The sequence below is a fragment of the Leptinotarsa decemlineata genome, unplaced genomic scaffold, assembly GCF_025532065.1.
Source record: "Leptinotarsa decemlineata unplaced genomic scaffold, Ldec_3_MD MMD2_P_RNA_scaffold_2, whole genome shotgun sequence".
Lineage (NCBI taxonomy): Eukaryota > Metazoa > Arthropoda > Insecta > Coleoptera > Chrysomelidae > Leptinotarsa > Leptinotarsa decemlineata.
In genome coordinates, this window is record NW_027412529.1 from 23,390,261 (window position 1) to 23,401,612 (window position 11,352).

General features: G+C 39.0%; 1 protein-coding gene across 1 annotated transcript; it reads right to left on the minus strand.

The window, feature by feature from the left end:
* Nucleotides 1-2,105: 2,105 nt before the first annotated feature.
* On the minus strand, nucleotides 2,106-7,216 carry LOC141484787 (uncharacterized). The gene is made up of 3 exons (XM_074180162.1): nucleotides 6,257-7,216; nucleotides 3,239-6,180; nucleotides 2,106-2,622 (listed from the first exon to the last, which is right to left on the minus strand). The coding sequence occupies exons 1-3, from the start codon at nucleotides 7,214-7,216 to the stop codon at nucleotides 2,106-2,108; spliced, it is 4,419 nt and encodes a 1,472-aa protein (XP_074036263.1).
* Between the last annotated feature and the right edge of the window lie 4,136 nt (nucleotides 7,217-11,352).

The window sequence follows — 11,352 nt, forward strand, 5'->3', positions numbered from 1 at the left end:
AGTGTGCCCTCCTGAAACCGAATTGTTCATCAGGCAGAACATTTCGGTCTTCAACTTCTTCAGTTAGCCTTTGTAGCACAACACGTTCAGCCAGCTTAGCCGTTGAGCAAAGCAGACTATTTGGACGATGATTCTGGGGAAACATCGGGTTCTGGCCCTGTTTCGGAATTTAATCTTCTTCTAGCAATTTCGTGGATCCTTGTCAAGCTATCTCGCAGTTCGTCTGCGTAATCTTGCACCTCTTTATTTTCAGCAATTGGTGATCCGAACACCAAGTCAAAGGGCAAGCGAAGATCTCTTCCGAATATGATACTGGCTGGGGTGAGCTTTGTGGAATCGTACACGGCTGCTCGGTAGGCCATCAAGAATAGTTGAAGATGTCGATCCCAGTCTTTTTAATGCTCTTCTACTACTTTGGAAAGATGTTCTTCCATAGTCCTGTTGAACCTATCGACCATGCCATCAGACTGTGGGTGGAGGGCAGTTGTTCTGGTCTTGCTAATTCCCATCAATTCACAGACTTTCTTGAATAAATTCGACTCAAAATTTCTTCCTTGATCGGAATGTAACTCCATTGGCACACCAAACCTTGCAAACATGTTATCCACCAGAGCTCTTGCAACTGTGGATGCTTCATGATTAGGCAAGGCGTAAGCTTCAACCCATTTACTGAAGTAGTCCATGGCAACTAGGATGTATTTGTTGTCATCATTCGTCATCGGAAATGGTCCGGCTACATCGATGGCGATCCGTTCCAAGGGAACACCAACGTTGTATTGTTTCATCTCACCTCTGGATCTTGTTCTAGGACCTTTGCTGGCTTCGCATCTTGGGCATCTTCGGCACCATCGCTCTACATCTTCTCGACACTGAACCCAGTAAAACCTTTGTCGTATTTTATCCAAGGTCTTGTTAACTCATAGATGTCCTCCCGATTTACCATCATGGATCTCTTCCAAGACGCCACTTATTCTTGACATAGGCACAACCAGTTGGGAAATCACTTTTTTGCCATCAGCCGATTCCCAAGCCCTCTTCAGTAGACCATTCTCAACCATCAAGGAATCCCATTATGCCAACAATGCCTTGAACGTTGGTGATCGATCAGAGATGTCCTTCCAGGAGGGTCTTTCTGCTCCACTTTCCTTCCATTTCAAAAATTCTGCAACGTTTGGATCACCCTCTTGACCTTGTCTCATTTTTGCTGTGGTCCAATTATCGTCTGCCATCACTCTCACTTGGTTGATTCCTTCGCGTCGTTCAATTCGCTCACAGAGTTTACAAACATCCGAACAAGGTCTTCTGGACAAGGCATCTGCGTTATTATGCAGCCGTCCTGGTCGATGTTTTATCTTGAAGTGATACTGGTTCAGCTTCTCAATCCACCTTGCTACTTGTCCTTCAGGAGTCTTCATTTCGAGTAACCACTTCAGAGCTGCATGATCTGTTCTGTTAAAGAACTCTCTTCCATACAGATATTTGTGGAAGTGATCTACAGCCTTGATTATTGCCAGTAGTTCCTTTCTGGTTACGCAATAATTCCTTTCTGGCTTGGTCAATACTTTGCTGAAGAACTCAATTACTTTTTCCTGACCGTCCTGTTCCTGTGATAGTACGGCTCATATACTATTATTACTGGCATCTGTGTCCAGGACGAACAAGCCTCGTCGACGTGGAAAACTTAAAATGGGGCTGGAACATAGAGCAACTTTCAGTTTCCCAAATGCTCGTTCACTTTCGTTGGACCAGACGAATTTGACTCGGTCTTGTGTCAACTTATGAAGAGGTGCCGCAATATCTGCAAATCCTTCCACGAACCGACGATAGTAGGTGCAGAGACCTAGGAAGCTCCTCACTTCATGTTTGTCTTTAGGTCTCGGCCAGTCTCTGATTGCCTGTATCTTTCTTTCGTTTGTTTGGATGCCGTCTGATGACACTCTGTGACCTAGAAAACCCACTTCTTTCTGGAACAGTGAGCATTTCTGAAGATTCAGTTTGAGGTTGGCATTCCTGAATCGTTGAAAGACTTCTCGCAAATTATACAGATGTTCTTCAAATGTCTTCCCCATGACCAAAACGTCGTCGAGGTATACGAGGCAAGTTTTCTAAGTAAGCCCTCGCAGAATCAGCTCCATCAGTCTTTCGAATGTGGCTGGAGCATTGCACAATCCAAACGGCATAACGGTGAACTGGTAAAGTCCGCTCCCAGTCGAAAATGCAGTCTTCTCCTTATCGTCCTCATGTATGCCCACTTGCCAATATTCACTCTTCAGGTCTAGTGTTGAGAACCAACGTGAACCAGCCAGAGTTGTTAATGTGTCGTCTATTCTTGGTAAAGGGTAGCTATCTTTCTTAGTAACATCGTTCAATTTCATATAATCTACACAGAATCTCGTAGATCTATCCTTCTTGGAGACCAATACAACAGGTGCGGACCAAGGGCTCGACGGTTCCTCAATCACACCGTCTCTCATCATCTTGCCAACAAGCTCTTTCACCTCTTGCTGCTTGGTAAACGGAACTTGGGGGTTGTCGAATCGGGTGGGCTTGGCCAGTATCAATTCTGTGTTTAACCAAGTTAGTTCTTCCGAATGTTGTCGAATCAAATATATCACTTTCGTTCTTGATGAAGTTTTTTGACAGCCTTAAGTTCTTCTCCTGATAAGTGTTTAAGTGATTTTTCAAGAGTTATCATAACACTTTTAGAGGCTGCTATTATTTCCTGGTGGTCGTTTGAATCACAGTTCGCCACCCATGTGACTGGTTCGCAGGTTCCTATGACGTCACCTTCTTTAACGGTTACTGCTTCAGGATACACATTGGCAACTCTCACAGGGATGGTTTGTTTCGTTTTTACTAAGGCTCGTGCAAAAACTAATTTGCTGGGGAATTCATCTCATGACTGGACTATTCCAACATAGCACCCGGGGTCTTCATCAGCGATAGCGTAAACTACTTTCTCCGAAAAACCAGGAATTCCCGCAGTATTCACTAAGTGTATAATCTGGCCAAAAGATTATAAATAACACAACTAGCGTTCAACGTTGGTAGTTTATTGTATAACATATAACATTAGATATTGTGATCATGAGCACATGTTTGTAGTCATGCCCTGTCAACATAACCCGCGTTAACCACGATTGTCCCGTGTTGCCAACTTGTAGTATCTCATATGTATTACAAGTTGCCTAACAGTGACAACTGTTTTAACACATTATATTACATCCTCCCCCATTACAAATTAAGCCGACAAGGCGACTTGATTCGACGACCAGACCTAGATGTCTTATGCGTTTCTAATACAGGTTTAGGATTTATTTTATTCTGAATTGAGCCATCAAAGCTAGGGGTGATATCTACAAACTCAGGTTTTTGAGAAATGTAGGGCTGGTCGTTTGTATTACAATCTGTTTTACTGGACAAAGGATCTTCTACATGTCCTGATGAAGTGGATTCCTTTGTCGGTACAAATGTATTTAATGATTTTCTCAAATCAACTCGATTTCGTCTTACACAATTTCCAAATTGATCAGTAACAATGTATGATCTCGGAGAGTCGCTAATCTCAACAATCTGACTAGGTTCCCACTTTTTCTGGACATGATTATAAACTGTTACATCACTACCTCTATATAAAGGTCTTAAATCTCTAGAATTTTTATTGTACTGGTCTGTATATGTTTGACGTTTAATTAAAAACTTTTCCTTTATGTTTTCACACAGTCTAGGCTTTAATAACTCTGCGCAAATAGGTATTTTGGTTTTACAAATTTTACTCATCAGAAGTTGAGATGGGGAATAACCTACGAATTTAAGGGGCGAGTTGCGATACTGTAATAATGCAACCTCAATGTCACCACCAGACTCTAATGATTTTTCAACAATATTCTTTCCTATCCCTACCCCTTTTTCGGCAAGGCCATTGGAACGTGGGTAGTATGGGCTTCTGGTAAGTATTTTGAAATTCCATTCCTTCGCAAACTCTCTGAATTCAAAACTGTTAAACGGTATATTATCACAACTCACAAAATCGGGCGAACCAAAAACGGAGTATATATTTTTTAGAGATTTAATTACTGATTTGATTGACTTATCTTTAATGTCATGTAGTTCCAACCAGTTTGAAAATGAATCAAAAACTACTAAATAACTCCTACCAGCATATGTAAAAATGTCGATCCCGAGCCTTTCCCAAGGGCGTTCAGGCATAGGGTACTGCATCAAAGTTTCTTTTTGTTGTTTGTTTGAGTTGGCTTCACACACCTTACACTTTTTTGTATGGTGCTCTATGTCATCATTCATGCCTGGCCAATAAAATATTTGACGGGTTCTGGATTTCGCTTTTTCTATGCCAACATGGCCTTCATGTAACCGTTTTAGCATATCAAACCGAAGGTTATGGGGTACTACAATTTTGTCAGACAAAAGTAATAGTCCATCAACAAAACTTAAACTATCTTTTATTTTGAAATACTGTCTGGCGAAGTCAGGTACATCATGTTTATTCTCAGGCCATCCACTAGAACAGAAGTCAGACACAATTTTCAACTGTAAATCGTTTTCCACCTCTTTTCTAAATTGACTTTTTCGCTCGTCAGCCATGGGAATGTTTTTTATTACCGAATGTACGGCAAAATTAAATTCTCGGTCTGACTTTAGACCTGCTTCACACAAAAATGCCCTGGATAATGTGTCAGCAATAAACAGATATTTTCCTGGCTTGTAGGTCACTAACAAATCATAATTAAGTAATCTCAGCCTCATTCTTTGCAAGCGTGGTGAAATACATGCCAGGTCTTTTTTAAATATACTCTCAAGTGGTTTATGATCTGTGTTAACTTTAACCTTCAACCCATAAATAAAAAAATGAAATTTTTGTATCGAGAACACTATTGCCAGCATTTCTCTTTCGATCTGCGCATACTTTTGTTCAGTTTTACTAAGGCTCCGCGAGGCAAACGCAACAGGATGTCCATCCTGTATGAGGCAAGCACCTAAGCCATCTTTCGAGGCATCTGTTTCAATTTCTATACCTTTTTCAGAGTTAAAAAAGCTCAGAATGGGGGCAGACACAAGTAAATGTTTAAGTTCAGCGAGAGACTGCTGATGGCAATTATTCCACTCCCACTGAACATCTTGCTTAGTTAGATTTCTTAAGGGAGCTGTTACTTTAGACATATTTGGGACAAATTTGCTCAAGTATTTAGCCATGCCAAGAATTCTTAGTAAATCACTTTTATTGCTTGGACTGAGTAAATCCAGAATTGCTTTAACATAGGTTTTATTTGGCTCAACTCCATTCTTTGAATATATTTGTCCCATAAACTTAACTGACTTAGACTTGAATTGAATTTTGGAACTGTTAAATTTAATGTTATATTTCAAGGCGCGCTCTAGTACAAGTTGTAAGTTATAATCATGTTCTTGTTCATTTTTACCTGTAATAATTAAGTCATCAAAGTACACTCCCACATTTTCCAAATCACCAAATATTTCAAAGTTCTTTTTTTGGAAGACTTCTGGGGCTGAACTGATGCCAAAGGGCAATCTTAGAAACTTATACCGACCAAATGGTGTACCAAAAGCAGTATACGCTGAGCTTTGGTCATCAATTTTTATTTGGAAATAACCATCTTTCATATCAAGAACTGTGAAATATTCTTTATCACATAATTTAACAGCAATCTCCTCTGCTGTAGGAATTAAATAATGTTCTCGTTGTATAGCTTTGTTTAAATGTTTAGGATCTAAACATAACCGTAGGTCACCGTTGGGTTTCTCAACTATGACTAACGGATTCAGCCACTCAGTAGGTTCATCAAGTTTTTTAATTACACCCTGAGTTTCTAACTGCTCTAGTTTTAACTTAAGCTTATCATGCAAAGATCTTGGCACTCTCCTGGGTGGCTGAATATGTGGTATAGCATCACTTTTCAAACAGATTTTATGTTCCTTGGGAAATGAACCCAGGCCATCAAAGGCACGCTTGTACACTTTAGTAACATCATCTAAACAACTGAATACCAAATTTGAGTTTGAACTAATACTTGCTAATCGTTTAATTAACCTTAACGATATACAACCTGGTAGCCCTAGTAAGGGTAGTTGTCCTTCAGCATCAACAATAATAAAATGTACAAGAGCTTTATTTCCATTTAAAACTATTACTTCCATATGAAACTAAAGTGACATTTGTTGGTTTCATCTGTTTATCAAGTTTACACTTTCTCATTACATGCAAAGGTAAAACACTAACCTCAGCACCTGTGTCTAGTTTAAAATTTACCTGTCCTCTGTTCTCTACTGCTACATTTTGACTCCAGACTCTTTCTTCTTCACGATTTTGCTCTATCTTCTTAGTTACAGTGCTAATTAAGCTCACTGAATCAATAAAAAACTCTCCACTGTCACTGGCCGAATCTGAATTGTTTTCATTCTTGCTTCTTTTAATCTCACACACTTTTTGTTTTACCACACTATGCCTCTGATTTTCATTCTTCACCTTGAAATTCTTATGACAAACTGCTGCAAAATGGTTTTTACCCTGGCATTTTGCACAAGTTTTGCCTAATGCTGGACACTTGTTACTTCTCAAATGTTTATATCCACAGTACTTACAAGAAATTTTTTCTCCCTCAAGTTCATCACGTTTGTATCTAACTGTATCTACTTGCAATTCACTTTGCAGTACTCTAGCTTGTGATTTACTTACTTCTGTAGCTCGACAAAACTCTATGGCTTTATTCAGGGTTAATCTGCTTTCTCGAAGCAGTCTCTCCTGCGTGGTCTTATCCCAAATACCCATAACTACTCGATCTCTGATCATGTCATCTTGATCTTTATATTCAGTGGTTTTAATTGCTTTTCTGAGTTCAGTTAAAAAACTATCGAAGGGCTGATTTTCTTTCTGCGTAATACTGTTAAATTTGTAGCGCTCAAAGATAACATTAGCAGTCGGGGAACAGTATTCTTCAAATTTCTTCTTTATACCCTCTAGGGTCTCTTTTTCTTGAGTTGTATAGTTGAAACTATTGTGCAGTTCAAGGCCGTCATCCCCTACAAGATTTAGGAAGACAGCAATTTTGGTTTCTTCAGGCTTCGATACCAAGTTTGAGGCCGTTAACAACAGATCAAATTTTTGTGAAAATTTTCTCCAATTCTCTGCAATGCAGCCATCTAGCACAAGCGGCTCTGGTGGACGAAACAAGTTTTCCATTTTATTCAACTGATTCTAATCTAGCGGGCTCACACTACCAAAAGCACTACCTGACACCATGTATAATCTGGCCAAAAGATTATAAATAACACAACTAGCGTTCAACGTTGGTAGTTTATTGTATAACATATAACATTAGATATTGTGATCATGAGCACATGTTTGTAGTCATGCCCTGTCGACATAACCCGCGTTAACCACGATTGTCCCGTGTTGCCAACTTGTAGTATCTCATATGTATTACAAGTTGCCTAACAGTGACAACTGTTTTAACACATTATATCACACTAAGCTCAGTTTCACAGGTATTGCCCTTTCTGCTGGAGTGGTAAGGACAAATTCCTCTTCTCCAAACTTCATAATCTTCTCTTCGTTGTCGAATGAAAAGCCGTATTCACTGATCAAATCCATTCCTAGTATGAATTCATCTTCTATGTCTGCAACGTACACTGTATCAGTAATGGTGAGTCGCCCAAGAATCAGTGTTATTTCAGCTTCTCCTCGAATAGGTGCGTTTTCACCAGTGACTGTTCGAAGCACGAAATTGGAAGAAGTAGGCTTCACGCTTTCAGGTCGAAGGATGTCGCTGCGTACTAAGGAAACTGTAGCACCGGTGTCTATGGTGCATATCACGTCCATTTTATTAAATTTTCCTGATATGGTTAGGCTGTCGGTTGTTCGTTTTAGCTTGTTGAATGACCCTGGGGGCTCTGTTATTATTAGCCAGCATGCGCCCCGATATGCTGGCTAATTCTAGTTTTTCCTGCCGCCAATTTGAGGACTCGCTGGATGACCTTGTCCTCACAGGTGATTGTGTACGTGACGACATCCTCGCCGGTAAGTTGGATCTTGGTGACATTCTCACTCTGCAATCGTTAATGAGATGTCCAGGCTTCCCGCACCTATAGCATGTCCTCATCTTCTGGGTGCTGATTCTACTTATCATTAATTTGATTTCCTCTAGAACCTTCTCGATTGAACCAGTCGCTGTGCCGGGTCGTTGTTCAGGTTCTTCTATAGATACTGCCCGCACTTTCGGTCTGGAAGTATTGAAGGCCGCCTCTACTTCTAACGAACGTACCAAGGCGTCGCTACTCCTCTTAAAGTTTGTCAATCGCAAAGTTCTTTGGATTTCTGGGTCTCTTAAACCATCTATAAATAGCTGCACCGCTAGCTGCTCCTTGAAATCTCCAGGTGCTTCTGGATAAGCCAGCTGAATCAGGCGTCTCACATCGGCTTCGAATTCTTGAAGACTCTCACCGGATTTTTGTGTACGCGTCTTCATTTGGGCCCGGTACAGCTGTTCTCTGTGTTGATCGTCATACCGTAACTCTAGTGCAGATATCAGATCCTCGTATTTACTCTGTTGTTCGGTGGGTATCGTTTGCAGCATACCCAAGGCTGGCCCTCTCAGAGCTACGATAAGTGCTGTAGCTTTCTCTTCTTCACCCCATCCATTCGTCGTTGCTGCAGCCTCGAATTGGCGGCGGTACATGGACCAAGACGACTGTCCATCAAATGTCGGTGGTTTCACGGAAATTGTAGATGTGGCAACCCTGTCTCGGCGATCTTGATTTTTGAGAAGCGCTATATGTTTTTCGACTCTCTTTTCTAGTCCTATCATCTCCTCTCGTACTGTATGCACTTCTCTTTTAACCTCGTCGTCGATTTTCATGTCTCTTTCCTTTAGTTCTCCTTTTAGATTTTTCTTTAGTTCTTCCATTCGTATTTCGGTTTTATGAAGCATGTGCTGGAAGAACTTGTCTTGGTGTTCTCGAACATTCTGGAAATCTGCTTTCCTTTGTTTTTCTATTTGTTCTAATTCATTCTTTTGTTTTTCTAGAATGTTCTGGAGATCTTCTCGCTCTTTTCTCTGTTCTTCGAGAATTTTCTGGAGCGCCTCTTCGCGTTCTTTCTTTTCTAATTCTTTTTCCTCCTGCCTTCGTCTTTCCTCTTCGTGTCGTCGCTTTTCCTCGACTTCTCTTTCCTCTTGTCGTCGTTTTTCCGCATTCGCAAATTGGTGTTTGAATAAATTGCAACATGTCCTCCATCGTATCGTACGATGTACTTCTCTTATTCACCATAAATGCCTTATAATTTTCACAAAAATGTCAATTTATTGTTTTTATTTATCAGTAAAATCCCACTTCTGACACCACTGTTACCATATTTACTTGGGGTTCGTTTTTAAAACAACAACACTAATAATACTTAGACAACTTTTATTTACTTAATACACAACTACTGCACTGATTATAATTCACTTAGAATACTCGCTTGCTTGAGACTTCGAACACTCTCTTACTAATACTCTTGCCGAAGGAACTCGCTCTTTTATAGTAAGATCGATGCATCTAGAATTTCTAGAAATTCCATATCAATCGCGATGTTTCGCACTCAGGATCGACGTTGGAATTCTTTCCGAGACTTTTCCAGTTACCGCCTAGGGAGGCAACGCGCGTGTGTCGTCATGCTCAGGTAGAGGTCCCTTCGTCGAATTGGGTGACTGTAATCAGCTGCGGCGTTAGGGATTTTGTAACAATATTTTATTTAAGATATTATATCTAATTGTATACTTAGATATTAATAACAAAATAGCAAACTTTTCTAATAATACTGATTTAACTATTACGTATGCTATGTTTAAAAAACAACAAGAGCCTAAAATATGTAAGAATATAAACATACTTAAATTATATTATTTCCACTCTTTTCGCTTTTCTGTTTGCGAAATCCTTAATAATCTCGTGTATGTCTATATGGTCTAATATGGCCTCTTCTATGGATATTGTTGCTAATTTGTTAATCTTTACTGGCTCATTGTTGAGCGCAGGTAATTTTTTATAAGTTTCAATTTAGAAAAGGATTTTTCCGCGCTTGCTATGGTAACTGGCATAGTTAGCAAAATTCGTAATGATATGATGATGTTAGGGCAAATAGCTGTCAAATTGTTTAAATATATCAATTTGAGAATTTTCACCACATCGAATTTTTTGAAAAAAGACTGACACGACAGAATTTCTTCACACAAATCATCGGCGTTAATATCCAATGAATAATTTGCAGCTACTTCTTAATCGACTTTGATCTTGGTCATCACTTAGGTACTTTAAATAAAAAATCAAACACGTCATTATGATTATTCAATAAATTAAATCTTTCGTCTACGGAGGATAAAGCTTAATCCGATATATAAAAAATACATTAATTTTAAAAGCGGTTTTCGTATCATTTATAGTATGGTCTTCGTGTTCATAATCAAAACTCTTTGGAGTCTTACGGCATCTTAGGGGTCTGGATCTGAAAGTTTCAAATTCAGCCTCGACATCTAATTTTTCGTCAATTTTCATGACATCATTTACAATTTCCTCAAAATTTACATCGGTTCTGATTTTTATCAAAAACTTCTTCAATTCCGTTGAAGCATCTAAAGCAACATGCAGTTCCATATCGACATATCGATGACTGCAGAATTTTGCTCACAAAATTTACTTTAGTCAATATCATATGCCATATATTTATTGAACAAATGAATGAAAAGGGGCATATTTTTTCTGATAGACATTTAGCGTCATATTTTGCCTTCTGATCTTATGATATACCATTTGATATTTCATTCAAGCCATCATAAATTTCTGGTAAATTTGTAAACAGCGGTTTGATAGCATCTATTCTGCTTGACCATCTTGTTTCAGACAATGATTTTAAGATCAGATTTATGACATATTTTTTATATATCCCATCTTTTGTTAGAGGACGAAAAATATTTATATAATTCAGCATAGTTTTGAAATCCGAATCATCCGTTACGCGTTACGCCACGAAAAGCCACATTTTGTATACTTATAAATTGGGCCAAATATATTATTCTTTTGATTACATCGTACCAGCGCTGCTTTTCAACCTCTAAAAGTTTTTGATGAATACTATCAATAGTGTTTTCATTTTTAAGAGCGTGACATAAATCTATCCATTTTTTGTAATTATTGAAATGAGCAGAACTTTTCTCATGTCTGCTGCAATACAAAGCTAGATGTTGCCAATTATTAATTCCCTTGCAGAATTCATTTTTGTTTTGATTCAAATAGCTTGCAACAGAAGCAATAAACGGCATTTTTGGACACTGAATACAGCAG